Below are 17,196 nucleotides of genomic sequence, written 5' to 3'. Positions count from 1 at the left end.
TTTACTATTCTGCTCAGGTTTACTGTTTAAAACACCAAAAAAAAACCAAAACAAACAAACAAAAAAAAAACTTAAGATGCTTGAATACAGTTTATTAGCTGGTTTGAATAGCACTTTTAATAGCAAAAATGTGTTTACATTGTTAATAGCTTACAACCACTTTTTTCAATACAAAGTAAACTTAGGTCATGTAAGTCTTAGCATTTTAAATTCCTCACCTCTGTGACCTATAAAATAAAAAGTCCCAGATACTGTTGTCTGGCTGATTCCTGCAGAGATATGCATGAGCATATTAGTCGAGTGCAACTTCCTTAACCACCTTGGATGGGATCTGTTTAATAATGAAATAGTAAATATACAGACACGATTTTGAAAAGGAATCTCACTTTTGTCCTCTAAAAATACCTTTCCTCTCAAGTTACAGTATACATATAACTTTATTACAAATTTTACAAACCACTAGTTTTTCATTTCCACACCTTAACAATCCCATCTCTAGATGCAGTAACAATGAAGCCCTGCGTTGTCTGGAAGGTGGCCACATCTGTGATGATGTCGTGGTGTCCCACAGGCAGAGATTCTGGGCCTCTCCGAGGGGTGTCATCACTTGGTCCCACCTTCTGCTTATTCTGAATTTCCTGTTTAATGGTTAGAAGTCAGGGAGAATGCCAGAAGTTAAAAGCCTGTACCACACTGTACCTCTTACCAATATTGTTGCTTCTGGGACAAGTTGTTGTCATTAAAGCTAAAACTTTCTGTGAGGTAGTCATCCTTTCACAAATACACTGAGTAAAAGAGTCCAAAATGATACTGTTTTCCACAAGTAGGCCACTTACAAATATGTACAAATTATGGGCCTGTTTATAAATTTTCCGTATTACCTTCTGCCACCATCAGAAGAAAAAAGAGAAAGCCTATAATAAAGGGGTATAAATGACCAGGATATGGACGCAAATACTTATCTGTCATAAAGGAAGCTTTCATTCATTTACTGAGCACCTTCTAGGACCCAGGCACTTGCAGATTTATTATCTCGCATGAAGTTTTTGCCCAACTCAAGAACATAAGCTTTGGAGTTCCAATAGCCAGGTCTGAGCCCCAGCTTTTCTGCCTAATACCTGGATGATCTTACACAAGTTACTTCATGGTGCTTAACTTTATTTGTAGAATGAAAGTAAGAAAAGTACTTTCTTATAAAGACTGAGCAAGTGTATAAAGTGCTTACTTCGAACTGTGTACTTATGTGTGTGCCTTTAATATGTTTATTATACCTTAATAAAAGTGAATTTCAAAAAAAAAAAAAAAAACACATAAAAGCCAATAGAAAATAAACCCCTCTCTTAAATACTGCCACTCTTGGCCGAAGTCATTTTTATGCCTACAGAAGCTGAAAGAAAACAAGACTGCTTGTACCTGGACAACTTCAGTGCCTTCAATTATTTTCCTATAGTAGGACACAGACGAAGAACTAGTACTTCCTGCAACAACATAGGACCTCTCTGGGTAAGCCAGGTCCCAAAACCTAAAGAGACAAAACGAATGTTGATCATATCTAGAGATGGGGAGGAATTAATGATCATTAACTTATATTCATCAATACATAACTTTTTTTTTTCATTAGGAAAAGAGATTTTTCCTGGAATAGCATAAAATTAGGGATAAATGAAGTATTAATAGCTATTCCTGCAAGATGTGGAGGATAAACATTACCAACATTGATATCACCCTAACATTAACCAGAGCATCCATCCACATATTATCCTTATTATCTCTCTCAAGTGTTACATAGTAAGTATCCTTTATCAGATATTGTACCTTATTTTCATGTCTGAGCCAGCTGTTAGAAGGATGGGATTTCCATCCGCAGGACTACAGTAAATACCATGGACACTGTGAGGAGAGGGCTTTAAAAAGAAAGAAATAGGAAGCAAATTAAAGATACCAGTGTTGGCATTTCTAGAAACAAGTCAACTGACAGTAGCTTTCCAGGCTTCTGATTAACTGAAGAAATCAGAGACCATTTATGCGTATCTTCTATAGATCTTTCTTTGGGACCTTAAAATGCATTTGCTTTGTATCATTCTGAATAAAAAGGCAAAATCTCTTCAGCCTCTTAACATTTTCTATTTGGGAGGACTCCAACTAAAGGAGAACAAAACTTCTTCTTACATTTTGCCCCAGTGAAGTACATGGGGCGGCAACCTGAAAAAAGTGTAGGTAAGAGGGTCACATTCTAATTACCCCAAATTTTTACTGGGGATCCACAGAGACCTCACAAGCCTTATGGAGCTAGCAACCAAACCTCCCAGACGTTAGTAAGCCTAAGGAATGGGAAAGCCACCTAAGACTAATTTAAAACAACCCAAAAGCCCAACAGATACCAGGTTTGAGTGCTTGGGGTATGGGAAACTTGACTAGTCTGTAGAATAAAAACTGGAGGCAAACCTGTAATTCAGAGAGTGGTGGTGCACTGCTAGCCCAGAGTGTGAATCTTCTGTCGCCAGTCTCCATGTCCCACATGGATACTTCATTGTTGCCCTGCACAGCTAAGGGAAACAAAGGCCAGAACCATTACTCAGCTCTGAGAATAGTGCTATTCTCAGAGCTTCTATTCTCAGAGCATTATTCTCAGAGCTTCCACATCTTGGTAGAGAATCCAAGTCAGCCTGTACCTCTTCCTATTTTTCTGATTCTGCAAAAAATCCTCACTCTACTTTTAAAGAATACTGTGACTCTGTCACCAGACTGTTTTAATAAACTGCCAGTAAATATTTACTGGTGTACAACACATTGAAGTAGAAAGGTAAAGCCTAAACAGATTCTGCCCTCAAGAAACCTACAGTCTAGAAGTAGAGAAAAAAATATTTAAAGGATTAAGACAATGAGAACAAAAAGAACTGAAGAATTCCACCTGAACTCAAGGAAAAGATCCAATCCGTTGGCAAGAACTGAGGTCCCCTCATGGAGACATTTTCATTGGGACTAATAGAACAAGTAGAGCTGGGCAGATACAGATGGCATACAGGCAAGTCATTTCAGGCAGAAACAATGTTTTATGTTCTTTGGGAAAATGAGTAATTGGTGTGACTGAAGCACATCTATGATAGGGAGGGATGGGAGATGAAGGCAGGATCGAAAAAGGGAAGTGTAGACCTGAGAGAGACATTATCACTTAGTCGTTTTTGAGTTTCGGGGGGTGGTGGTGGTGACAATACTTCATTCCTTCATTGATATCTACTGAACCAACAATGTGTACTATGAACTTATCCCGTCCTAGATGCTGAGGAAGAGGAGGCAAAAAATGCAATGACAAAAGAAAAATTCCCTATTTTATGGAACTTACATTCTAATGGGGACAATAAACCAAAAAAATGCAAAGGCCCTGAATCAGGAGTGTGCTTAATTCCAGGAGAAAACCAGAAAGCCCCTGTGGCTGTGGTGACCTGAGCATGGGGGAGAGGCAGGAAAAGGCATAGGAGGCCTAGCCACGTTCCATTCGCCACTCCAAGGCTAATCCATAGAGGCCACATCAACAGGCCCTGTGTGTGCCCTCTGGCTTCTACATGGGTTTGGCCGGTGGTAAACTAAAAGCCCCCTGAATATATAGGTCCTAATCTCCAGAGACTATACATGTTAACTTATGTTGTATAGTGACTTTGTAGATATGATTAAATTAAGGTCCTCAAGATGGGATTCTCCTGGGTTGTCCAAGTGAGCCCTAAATGCAATCACAGTGTCCTTAGAAGAGGGAGGCTGACTTGACAGCAGAAAACAAAAGGACAATGGAGCAAGATGCTACGGTGGTGGCTCTGAAGATGGAAGAAGGGGCCCAGGCATACAGCTGCAGAAGCATGAAAAGGCAAGGGAATGGATTCTCCCCTAACCCCACAGGGGTAATGTGGCCCTGCTGCCACCTTGAATTTGGCTCAGCAAAACTCATTTCAAATTTCTGGCCTCCAGAACTGTTAATGAATAAATGTGTGTTGTTTTAAGCTACTAACTTTGTGGTAATTTATTATACCTAAGAATAAATTGTCATAGGGAACTAATATAGGCCTGTGGAAGCCATAGTAGGAGACCAAAGGGATAGATGAATGTCTCATCTCAGGGGGACTGTGTCCCTCATGTCAAACTCACTGCTCCTCTCTACTCAACTTCTCTGCAAACTCCAGTAACCATCCCATCCCCACCGTCTTCTGATACCAGCCCCATTTCATTGTGCTTTTATGATACCTCTACCCCATACTTCCATCAATAGTTCCTTTGAAAATAAATCCTCAAATTACCCTACCTTGGGTATGCCATCCGTTTCCTATTGGAACCCTGACTGATAAAAAAAAAAGGTCAGAGAGGTAGCAGGGGCATATCCCCAATAGGCATCTGGGCCATAGTAAGGAGTCTGGCTGTAACTTGGAATGGGAAGGTACCGAACAGCAGAAAGAACAGTCTTAAGAAGTAAGGATTAAAGCAGGGAGTTACAAGCATATTGTATTAATAGGGACAAGAGATTATGGTGGTTTGGATAAGGGAGACAGTGATGGAAATAGTAAAAATTGGTCAGATTCTGAATGTATTTTAGGACCATACAAGATTGGCTAAAGGACTAGAAGGAAGATGAGAGAGAAGAATCAAGGACAACACCAGGCTTCCTGAGCACCTCGAGTAAAAGAGCTGTCATTTACTTGGACAATATGGTGGGAAGAACAGTTTTGTCTCAGGTTAGGAAACCAGGTATTCGGTTTAGACATGTCAAATTTAAGGTGTCTATTACATATCTTAGGGGGGGATTTTAAGTAGCTATAAAACTGTGAATAAATGTGGTATTTAATGGAACTGCACAATGTCATACAGCAAAGCCAGTGTAGGAGGAGGAGGAGTTAGGACCAAAGACTGAGCCCTGAGGTAGTGGAGCAGGCCAATTTTAAAAGAAGATGGGGGAATCAGCTGCAAATCAGTGAACACGAGAACCAAAAAAGTGATGTCCTTGAAGTCATGTAAGGAAAGTAGTTCAGAAAGAGGATACTGTAACTGACCAAAGGATGAGTCAGGTAAGAGGTGAGCAGATCAATGGCCATCAAATTTGGCAACACAAAGTCTTTGACAGCAGCAGCATATGAGAAGGGACCAAAGAGATGCAAGACAACCAATGAGAAGACATAAGAACAGCAAGAGCTACTATCTACCAAGCACTGCACATATGCCAGGCTGTGTGCTCTACACAGTGTTTTATCTCAAATTCTTACAACTCTGCTAAGAAAGTATTTTTAACCACATTTTACAGATAAGGAAAGTAAGTTTCAAAGACCTGCCAAGAATCCATACAAGAAAATCCAAATGCCCAATGAGGGGAAGGATGGAAAGCGAAGCTTGCAAAAAACACAACAGAAACACATCAACAAGAAATGGCATCTGACAAGGATGAGTCAAGGTTTCTAACTCAGATTTCTAAGATGGTGGTGGCAGCTTCAACAAAAATATGGGAGAAAGGAAACAAATGGAAGGTAATGGTACAATTAATGAGATCATTTTTAAGGATAATAAATATGAAATGGACAGCAAGATAGCAGTGGTAGGAACTTCCATCATCAGAAAACAGAACAAAATCAAGATTTGGTTCACATGTGAAATAAAAACTCTAAGAATTTGAGTCTTGGCAGCAGCATATTATGCACTTTCAAAAACATCCCCCAACACCTGAAAGCCAGCCCTCCATTTTACCTGCAATCACCCAGGACTGGTACAGAGGGTGCATGGAGAGGCGTCTGATTCGAGCCCTGGAAGGATGACAGTGACTGGAAATTGGCAACTGGAACCTCATGTCCCAACAAGCCATAGTACCACTGCTTGTACCTTAAAGGAGAAAAAGGTCAAAGGGATTACCATATATAATGATTAAAGTACACCAAGCTGCATTTATACAAATAATAAACACCACTAGCTTTGTGTGAATGTGTTTTATTCATCCTTTGTTCTCATGAAGCTATCTCCCTGGGGTCACAAAGCACTTCTAGTTGTTAAATAAAGATATAAAATGAACATCAAAATGCTACTACATAATTGTCAAATAAATGTAAGTTGAAAATGAATAATTCATTAACTACACTGGTATTAATTGCCAAAGGCACTAGAGAAGAAATGGTCTAGAAAAGAAATAAACTGCATTTGAGAATGCATTCAGAATGCCTTAAATCACCAAAACCCATGTTTTAGTGGCATTCAGTGATCACTTAACCAACCCACAGTGGCAGCAGCTTTATAGCGATAGACTTCAATCATTTCCATGTGCCCTTTTCTCCAAAACATTCTGGAAACCGGTATCGATATCCAATCACAGCAGAAACTGGAGTGAGTACCCGTACATCTGCCCACAACAAACTCCACAGAGAAGCTCCAAAGAATACTGCCAACCCCAACACTGAACAGCTGGTCCTGACAGAGGCACAGAGCATATTCTTGGACTGGTCTCCAATTCCAATGGAGATACTGGGAGTGTGAAAAGGCAAAAGGGCAGCAGGGTCCCTCTGCAACCTTGCCCCACTGCAGGACAATGGCTCAAACAGCCGAGGTAGTTTGGCTGCCCTCAAAGTTGATGAGAGTCATCTGAGAGCCATCACTGCCATTTACTAAGCTACTCACAGAGTTTCATATCTAACACATAGGCCTGGCATCACATCTTCCTGAACCCGTACAGTTTATTCCCACAAAAGGCAAACAATGTATTCCATATAAACTATATAAAAAGACATAAAGGAAAGGGCAGATACTTAACAATGTCATAAATATAAGTTAGGGAATCTGGAAACCAAAATTCAAGCACAACATTATAATTCTTCAGAAAGTACGGCAAATGGGAAAAAGTGAGATGTGGTACATTCTCAAGGGGCAGGTTCAAAGCCTTATGGGGGCAAAATGTGAAACTAAAATAGGAAAGCAACCAGCAAGATAACATCGTACACCTTCAGCCTTTGAGAAAGGGAGGTAAGGAGGAATAATGAGGCAAGAAACCGCCGTTTAGCTCTTCTCCAGTACGAGGCCCTGTGATAGATGCTTTTAATTCATTAAATCCTCAAAGCAGCCCCTGAAAGGATTAGCCCCATTTGAAGATGAGGGTCCTAAGACTCAGAGAAGCTATGCAGCTTGCCTGGGGTTATTGGAATTTGAAACCCAAGTCTGCACAAATTCAAATACTCTCATCAAAAAAGCCTGCTGCTTCCCTGGCAGGATAACAGAATACCACAAAATCTGATCACTATAATGATTACAAAGAGGCTCATTTAAGAACAAAGAGAAAAAGGAAACTTTTAGGCATTGGGATACTGAAATCTTTCAAATTTTTTAATAAAAAAATTAAATTGCAAGTGATTATAATGTAATAATCAAAAAAAAGGAGATGAGGAGGTGCCTTGGTTTTGGCTAAGGTCATGATCTCAGGGTTGTGAGACTGAGCCCATGTCAGGCTCTGAGCTGAGTTTGGAACCTGCTTGGGATTCCCCTCTCTTTCCCTTCACTTCCGCCCCACCCCCCCAAAAAGGGGCGGGGGATTACCAATGATGAAAAAGGAAAAAACTTTCACAAGAAGGCAATTCCAGATATTAGTGGCATTCACAACCTAGTCAATGACTTTCAAATCAGCTCACCAATGCAAAGCCAGCACTGGTGGATGTCCACAGCAAAGGAAGTGATGAGGCCTGACTTCAGATCATGCTTTAGTGTCCATGCATTGCTTGAAGACCTGAGGTCCCAACCAACTAGAGAGCCATTCACAGTGGCATAGGCGAGAACAGACTGTGCCCCAGAGTTGAAGTGATGTATATCCACAACACAGCCATCATCCTTCTGGTCTAGAATTCTAAAGAAATACACAAAGCAAAAGGTAAAGATTTTTCTCGTCACTGAAAACATAGAGCAGCTTCTATTTAAGATAAATTTATATTCTAACCATAATCAAGAAATAACAACTGTGACCCATCAAGCCAATGATACCTTAGGCATTTTTTAAAATAACTTCAGACTTACAGAAGAGCTGCACAAATAGTACACAGAATTCTTATATATCCTTCACCCAGCTTCCCCTCATGTTAATAACCTACATAATCATAGAAAATTTATCAAAACTAAGAATTAATCTTAGTACAATGCTTATAAAATACAGAACATAATCAGATTTTTATTAGCTTTCCACTCATGTCCTTTCACTGTTCCAGGATCCGAAACAAGATACCACATGGCATTCAGTTGTCATGTATTTATCTGACCCTAGTCTTTGACTGCCTTTCATGATTGTGACATTTTTCAAGATTACTGGTTATTTTATAGAATATCCCTCCATTTGGGTTTGCCTCATGTGTTCTCACCCAGTATATGCCTTATTGGAAGACCACGAAATAATTTCTCAGGGCATTTATGAGGAAGCACCTGATGCTAATTCGAACATATTAGTGGTGATATTAACCTTAATCATTTGGCTAAGGTGGCATCTACCAAGATTCTCCACTGTAAAATTATTTTTTCCTTTATAACTACTCAATCTTTAGGGCAAATACTTTTGAGACCACGTAAAAATCCTGTTTCTGCTTGAAGTTTTGTCTACAAATTTTAGAATCCTTTGATAGATCATACCAGTGGTGTTCTAATGGTGACTATTTCCCCCATTCCTTCTATACTTACTGATTAGAATTCTTCTGTAAAGAAGATTGGTCACTTCTCCCATTAATTTATTTATTCATTTACTTATTTATATCAGTATGGACTTGTGGATATTTATTTTATTCTCTGAGTTGTAACCCAATACTAGTATTACTGTTTTGTTGCTCAAGTTGTTCCAATTTTGGCCACAGGAAGCTCCCTCAGGTTGGCTCCGATGCCCTTTCAATGTCCTTTTTTGAACCACTTCCTGGCATCACAAGATACTCAAGACTCATCTTGTATTTTCACTGCTCAGACCTGGAATCAACCAGTTCTCCAAGGAGCCCTGGTTCCTTTTATGGGAGAATGGTACTTAAAGATTTATTTATTTATTAGAGAGAGAGAGAGGGAGAGAAAGAGAATATTGAGCAGACTGCTGAGCATAGAGCCTGACAGAGGGCTCAATCCCACGACCCTGAGGATTATAACCTGAGCCAAAATCAAGAGTCAGATGTCCAACTGACTGAGCCACCCAGATGCCCAGGAGAATGGTGTTTAAAAGCCAAGGTCTACGTGCTAAATGTTCACTGCTATGGGGGTATCCCTGCTCTAGTCCCTCTCAATGGCCAGAGCTAGAAAATATGTATATGACAGCTCATAGCTACATACATTATCTGTACTTCTCTATCCTTTTATGTGTATGTGTGCATATGTATGCAAACACACACACACATATATATACACACATATGCATATACATATATCATGAGTCCCTATTGATACTGAGTCCATATTCATATCTATCTAGCATGATGGTTCACTTCAGCAATCCCCTTTTCATATTTGTAACTTCTTTCCTCAGCAGTGAGAAACCTGGCTCTCATTACCTACATACTTACCTATTCCTCAACCTTAGCATACAATTTACAAGTAGTTTTGGAATTGATAAAACATATTCCTGTGACAAATAACCAACTAGAACAGTGACTTCAGTTCCTTCTGTCATTCACCTTGCAGTGTCCAGTTAAACCACTTGTTTTCCACAGGTATTAGGATGGCTCCTTTATTGCCCACACTCTTCAATGTGCCTATATGCTTCATCTGTAGAGTTAAGTAGACTGATTTGTCATAGACTGCATTCTACCTTTCATCCTATATCTGGGTTAATTTTTTTTTTTAAGAGTAAAATTTACTCTTTGTGGTATACAGTCCTATGCATTATGACAGAAACACAGCCATGGATCTTCTACCACAGAACCACACAGAACAAGTGCACACCCCAAAATTATCTTGTGCAGCCCCTTTGTTGTCAACCTGTGACTACCACTGATCTCAATTCCTCCCTATAATTTTATGCTTTCCAGAATGTCACACAGTTGGAAATATACAAGAAGTAGCCTTTTGGGTCTAACTTCTTTCGTTAGCAAAAAGAATGTAGGATTCATTGCTTGTTGCATTAATCAACTGTTTATTCCTTTCATAACTGATAATAAAAATAATAAAATAACACTGGTTCCTTTTTGTTTCTTTTTATGTACTATTCCACTATATGGATATGCCTATTTTTTTCAAGCTGAGGCATTCTTAAACCAAAAAGAATTCATAAACATATTGGCCAGCCCCCCTGATCAGTACATATCATGCTTTTGCAGCATACACTATTTTAGTTTTATCTCTTAGATCAAGAGTCAGCAAATAACAGCCAGGCAATAAATATTTTAGGCTTTGCAAGTCATTTATCTCTATTGCATATTCATTTTTTTACAATCTTTTAAAAATCCAAAAATCATTCTTAGCTTATGGGTCATACTGTAGGCTATAGTTTGCTGACCTCTACATCTTAGATAAACAACTATATTTAAAAAAAAAAAAAGATTTTATTTATATATTTGACAGAGAGAGAGCAGGACAGCATAGGCAGGGGGAGCAGCAGAGGAAGAGGCTGAAGCAGGCCCTTCGATGAGCAGGGAGCCTGATGTGGGGCTCAATCCCAGGACCCTGACCTGGGATCATGACTTGAGCTGAAGGCAGTCACTTAACTGACTAAGCCACCCAGGTGGCTTATAAATATAAGCAACTATATTTAGAAACATCCTAATACTGGCTGTATTTCCCCCAGACGGATGATGAAAAGTCCAAATGCCAAAAATTCTAATAACTAAGAGGCATGACAACCGCTGATATGACTGAATGAAGCAAACTTAAAAAAAAAAAAAAAAAAGACTCATGGCAAGGTTTATTTGGAGCAACCACTAACAGGTAGAGTGAAATCTACTAAACATTCTGGTACAATCTCCCCATCTGTGTAGTCAATGTTTGCTTAGGGTGAAGACAGTAACATTCATAATGGAAAGTGCCATCAGCTGCAAGGTACCTATGGGAGGAATGAGCATGTCTGTTTGTGTGTCTGGCCAGCACAGCCGTCACACAACACAATCTGCCATCAGCTGTTGGTTAAGTTCCATGGAACTCAATAGTTATACTATGATACAGTCCTCCTCTGCTGAAACAATTAAAAAAAAAAAAAAGGCAGGTATTTTTTAGTTAAAAACAATATATAATATGTCCTAGACAAAAGCTTTACCCAAATCTGTTCAGTGAATGTCTTAAACATAATGCATATTTTTAATTGTAAAGGCAAAACAAAGTTATAAACAAATAAAATAATATAAACAATAAAACCCTAGATGATCCAACATACATCCTTTCCTTCCTTAGCTACCCCAACCACCATGTCTTAGAACCCACTTAACTATAAAAATTTGCTCATTCTGTTTTATTTCTATGGGATCTCCCCCTCTGCCTGCATGCTCTTCTCGACCACCCTGCTTTGGCTAACCTACATCTGGTCTCCCCTCCTCCAGGCCTTCTTCCCTATGCCCTGCAAGCTGGCTCCCCGTCCCTGTAGCATGGGAACATTATCACATTGCACCTGAAATCATCTGTTAACTGGTCTGCTTCTTCCACTAGACTATAGTGTCTTAGAGAGCCTAACATATCTTGGAATTTGGATAACATATCTTTGTATTTGGAATCCTAGGTGTGTAGCACATACTGGTCAGTTGAAAACTTGTTCTGCTTTATCTTTAAATGTCTTACCCTGCGTTAATCCGGAGGCAACCACAATTTGTAAGAAGTGAAGGAAATTCTTATATAAAACCAGCCAGTATTTTGTTTTACAATGATAAGCAAATCATTTGACTAAAAGCAGCACTCCATGTTCCCATCAACTTCAGATATTTTAATGCCAAGTGACAAAATGCTGACGTTTTGAGTTTTTTTTTTGTTTGTTTTTTTTTTTAATGAACATTCATATTCTAAAAATCAGCCAGCCAGAGTTGTGCTTTTCGTAGTTGAGACAAAAGATGCATCTGATAACTAGGTTATTCAAACAGATTCCAGACTGGGATGAGCCGCAAGTTCAAAGCGGCCCTTCTGACCTTACAGCAGAAAGAAGATATACAGAGCTTTCTGAAACTAACTGCATGTGACAGATTTCAGCTGAAAACACAGTTTTATTTATTCCATGTGCTAAAAAAAGAATACAATCTAATAGGCCTTTAGTGGATCCAAACTACACTGGCAAGATAGGATTAAATTATCCTAGTGCACTAAATGCTGTTTTAAAAACACAAAAGATAGAAGATACCTGCTTTGCAGAGGCTGAATCTTAGGAGACTTGGGCAGCTTAGACGCTTCAATCGCAAGAAGCTGGACGGCGCCGTTGTCAGATGCAATGGCTAAGTAGTGGGAGCCCTGACAGAATGTAAGCGTCTTGACACGTCCTCCAATTCGGCTGTATGTAAGAGTAGATCTGTACAAAAGAAAACAATGCATTTCTGCAAAGGCCACAGAGCATTATTATTGCTATTACTAAGTAAATATCCACATGTTTGTTAACCAACAAAATTAGTGCTTTGAGGTCTGTTTCACCTCCTTGCTCTCCTAACAAAGCTTAGAATCCTGACCAAAAGCGCTGGCACAAAATCAACTTTTCTTCTCCTATTTTCAAATGGCCATCCCCATACACTACTCTCCTATCACAGAAAAGCTGTCATCCTCCTTTCCAACTGAAGCTCCCATTCATGTTGCCCTCATCCAGCTCTCCTTCCACTCTTACAATACCATAAGCCCTATTCTTGCAGCATTCAGTAATTCTGTAATTCCTAAGATGCAGCCTGACACAGCAGGAAAAACACTGCCTTTGGAATGAAAGACCTGAGTTCCAGTACTGACCACTCATATGACCTTGGTCAAGCCACTTACCTTGCTATGTATCAGTTTACTCATCTGCAAAACAGGGCTGCTCTAACTTCTCTACTTGGAACAAAGTGAAGCTCAAATAATATGTAAATAATAAAACACTCATAAATGCACAATATTTACTATAATATTCAGTCTCTCCCACTCACATGCTGACCTCTTCAGTTATCTACTGCCCTTTCTCAAATTCAATGCCAAACGGCTTGAATATATGAACTACACAGGGTGCCTCCCATGATTACCAATTCCCTCTTTCAGTACCTTCAGTACCTCCTTCATAAGGTGCATACTCATCCTTCTCTGGGGCCATACTTAAAAGATCACAAGTCCCTAATCACCAAATTTATTCATCTCCATCTTTTCTACTTTTTTCATTTTATTATGCAAGCTAATACATACTACAAAGAATTATTAAAACTATAGAAAAGAATATGGAAAAGTAAAAACATTTATAATTCTATCCCCAGAAACACCATTAACATTTTGTTATATAACCTTCCAAAGGGTTTTCTATGCATATTATATTCATATCTGCTTCTTAAATAAATATGGAATGATATGTTGTAATTTTTATCAATCTTTACTCTCTAGTTCACTTTTTCTTAATCACAGCTTTGTTGGAACACAATACCAATAAGGGACCAGTATGGTAGATGAGTATAGAGATCCAGGGACAAGGCACTGGGAGACACAGGAGTGCCATTATTGTTCAGTCTCTTGCATTTGTTTGCTCTCTCTCCCTCTCTTTTAATATTGAGGTATAATTTACCTATCATGAAATTCACTCTCTTAAAGAGATTGATAGTACAGTCACTAAGTTTTATAACCATTACCATTATGTAATTCGAGAACCTTTACATCACCCTGAATAGAAACCCTGTACCCAACTGCAGTCATTCCCCAATCCTCCATTCCCCCAGCTCCTGGCAACTACAGATAGTCCTTGACTTACAACTTTTCAACTTTATAATGGTATGAAAGCAACAGGCATTCAGTTGAAACCATACTTCAAACTTTAAATTTGATCTTTTCCTTGCTAATGACATGCCATACGATCTACTCACAATGCTGACCAGTGGCAGTAAGCCACAACTCACAGGCAGCCACGTGATCACAAGAGTAAAAAACTAACACACTTAAAACCATTATGATAATCTACAATGATTCAGTTTTTCTTTTGGTAGTCAACAAATTACATGAGCTATTCAATGCTTTATTATAAAATAGGCTTTTTTTTTTAATCTTATTTATTTGACAGAGAGAGAGAGAGAGAGAGAGAGAGAGAGCAAGAGAGGGAATACAAGCACGGGAGTGGGAGAGGGAGAAGCAGCCTTCCTGCTGAGCAGGGAGCCCAATGCGCGGCTCGGTCCCATGACCCAAGCCAAAGGCAGATGCTTAACAACTGAGCCACCCAGGCACCCCTAAAATAGGCTTTGTGTTAAATGATTCTACCCAACTATAGGCTAATGTAGGCTAAGCATTTGAAGATATGCTAAGCTAAGCTATGATGTTAGGTTAGGTAAATTGAATGCATTTTTGACTTAACAGTATTTTTTTTTTTAAAGATTTTTATCTATTTGACAGAGGGAGAGATCACAAGTAAGCAGAGAGGCAGGCAGAGAGAGAGAGGGGGAAGCAGGCTCCCTCTTGAGCAGAGAGCCCAATGCAGGGCTCAATCCCAGGACCCCGGGACCACAACCCGAGACGTAGGCAGAGGCCTCAACCCACTGAGCCACCCAGGTGCTCCTGAATTAACAGTATTTTTAACTTATGATGGTTTTATCATGATATATAACCCTATCATAAATCAAGAAGATCTGTACTAATCTACTTTCTCTCTGTGGAGCTGCCTATTCCAGACATTTCATATAAATGGAATCATACAATATGCTAGCTAACCTTTGAATCGGGTTTCTTTCACATAGCATGTTTTCAAGGTTTATCCATGCTGTAGCATGTGTATTTCAATCTTTTTTGTGGCTTAATACTCCACTCTATAGAGGATACACCACATTTTGTTTGTCCATTCATAGCTTACAGACATTGTGGTTTCCACTTTTGGGCTATTATGAATGCTGCTGCTATGAACACGTGTGTATAGCTTTCCATGTGAACAATTGTTTTCAACTGTCTTGGGTTTATACCTACAAATAGAATTGAGTGGTCATTATTAGGTAACTCTGTATTTAGCATTTGAGAAACAGCCAACTATTTTCCATCATTACTGCACCATTTTACATTCCTACCAGCAACATATAAAGGCACCAGTTTCTCCACATCCTTTCCAGCACTTGTTACTGTCTTTTTAACTACAGCCATTCTAGCGGGTGTGAAGTGGTATCTCACTATGGTTTTGATTTGCATTTCCCTAGTGACTAATCATGTGGAACAGCTTTCTGTATATTTATTGGTCCTATTTGGAGAAACATCTATTTGAATCCATCATCCATATTTTAGTCGTACTTTTATTGTTGAGTTGATAAAGTGTATATATATATATGGTGTATATTTATATTTACAAGTATTTCTCTCTTTCTGGGGGTTGTCCTTGCACTTTCTCGACAGTGTCCTCTGAAGCACAAATGTTTGTAACTTTGGTGAAATCTCACTTGTCTCTAAACACTCCTTTAAGCTACAGTCCGTAAGTTTTGGCATGTTGTGTTTTCATTTTCATTCATCTCAAAGTATTTTCTAACTTGCCTTTGAACCATTGGTTATTTAGCCATGTGCTGTTTCATGTCCATATATTTGTCAATTTCTCAGACCTTTCTGTTATTGATATCTAGTTTCATTCTACTGTGGTTAGAGAACATATAGGCTAATATGTTTCAATGCTTTTGAATTTCCTGAGGCTTGTTTTATGGCCTCATATATGGTTTAATCTGGAAAGTGTTCCATGTGCACTTGAAAAGAATTTATATTCTGCTACCGTTGGGTGGAGTGTTCTATTAAAATCTCTAGATCTGGTTAGTCTGTAGTGTTGGTCAAATCTATTTTCTTTGTTGATCTTATGCCTACTTGAACTATCCAATTTTGTTAGTTTTTGCTTCATTTGGGGGATGTGTTATCTGGTGCATGTGTTTGCAACTGTTATGTTTTCCTGATACACTGACTCTTCTATCATTATAAAACGTCCTTATTTATCTATAATAGCAACTTTTGTCTTAAAGTTAATGTTGTCCAATATTAATATAGCTGCTCCAGTTCTCTTCTAGGTACTGTTTACATAGTGTATCCTTTTACTTTTAACCAACTTATGTCTTTGAATCTAAAGTGTATCCCTTGTACATGGGCCATAGCAATATTTTTCTAAGCTATGTCTCCTGAGGCAAGGGAAACAACAGCAAAAATAAACTGTGGGGAGGGATTACATCAAAATAAAATCATCTGCAAAGCAAAGGAAACAATCAACAAAACTAAAAGACAATCTACTGAATGGGAGAAGATATTTGCAAAGGACATATCTGATAAAGGGTTAGTATCCAAAACATATACTTATACAACTCAACACCAAAAACAAAAATTATCCAATGAAAAAATGGGTAGAAGACATGAATAAACATTTTACCAAAGAAGAAATACAGATGGCCAATAGACACATGAAAAGATCAACATAAGGGGCGCCTGGGTGGCTCAGTGGGTTAAAATCTCTGCCTTCGGCTCAGGTCATGAGCCCAGGGTCCTGGGATCGAGCCCCGCATTAGGCTCTCTGCTCAGCGGGGAACCTGCATCCCTCGCTCTCTCTGCCTGCCTCTCTGCCTGCTTGTGATCTCTGTCTGTCAAATAAATAAATAAAATCTTTAAAAAAAAAAAAAAAAAGATCAACATAACTCATTATCAGGGAAATGCAAATCAAAACCACTATGAGATATCTCCTCAAACCTGTCAGAATGCCTAAAATTAAAAACACAAGAAACAAGTGTTGGTGAAGATGTGGAGAAAAAGAAACCCTCATACACTATCAGTGGGAATACCAACTAGTATAGCCACTGTGAAAAACAGTATGGAGGGTCCTCAAAAAATAAAAATTGGATTACTGTACCCTATGATTCAGAATTGCACTACCGGGCATTTACCCAAAGAATATGAAAACACTAATTCAAAAAGATATATACACCCCTATGTTTATTGCAGCATTATTTACAACAGCCAAAATGTAGAAGTAGCCCAAGGTCCACTGATCAATGAATGGATAAAAGATGTGGTATATATACACAATGGAATACTACTCATTTCAAAGAATGAAATCTTGCCATTTGCAACAATATAGATGGATCTAAAGAGTACAACGCTAAGTGAAAAAAAAAA

The 17,196-nt window shown here is 38.8% G+C and overlaps 1 protein-coding gene across 1 annotated transcript in view; it reads right to left on the bottom strand.

The window, feature by feature from the left end:
• Positions 1–71: 71 nt before the first annotated feature.
• The window catches only part of PIK3R4 (phosphoinositide-3-kinase regulatory subunit 4), an 82,316-nt gene continuing 65,191 nt past the window's right edge, over positions 72–17,196 (bottom strand). The window contains exons 14-20 of the mRNA XM_032869721.1: positions 12,275–12,439; positions 7,638–7,849; positions 5,719–5,850; positions 2,446–2,546; positions 1,816–1,904; positions 1,414–1,522; positions 72–638 (exon numbers count right to left, since the gene is read on the bottom strand). Coding sequence (XP_032725612.1) covers positions 468–638; positions 1,414–1,522; positions 1,816–1,904; positions 2,446–2,546; positions 5,719–5,850; positions 7,638–7,849; positions 12,275–12,439 — 979 coding nt within the window. The 3' untranslated portion in view covers positions 72–467. The remainder of the gene's footprint in view (positions 639–1,413; positions 1,523–1,815; positions 1,905–2,445; positions 2,547–5,718; positions 5,851–7,637; positions 7,850–12,274; positions 12,440–17,196) is intronic.

This window comes from Lontra canadensis, unplaced genomic scaffold, assembly GCF_010015895.1.
Source record: "Lontra canadensis isolate GAN:19392208 unplaced genomic scaffold, GSC_riverotter_1.0 scaffold38, whole genome shotgun sequence".
NCBI classification, from domain to species: domain Eukaryota; kingdom Metazoa; phylum Chordata; class Mammalia; order Carnivora; family Mustelidae; genus Lontra; species Lontra canadensis.
This window is presented reverse-complemented; position numbering and strand designations above follow the sequence as displayed.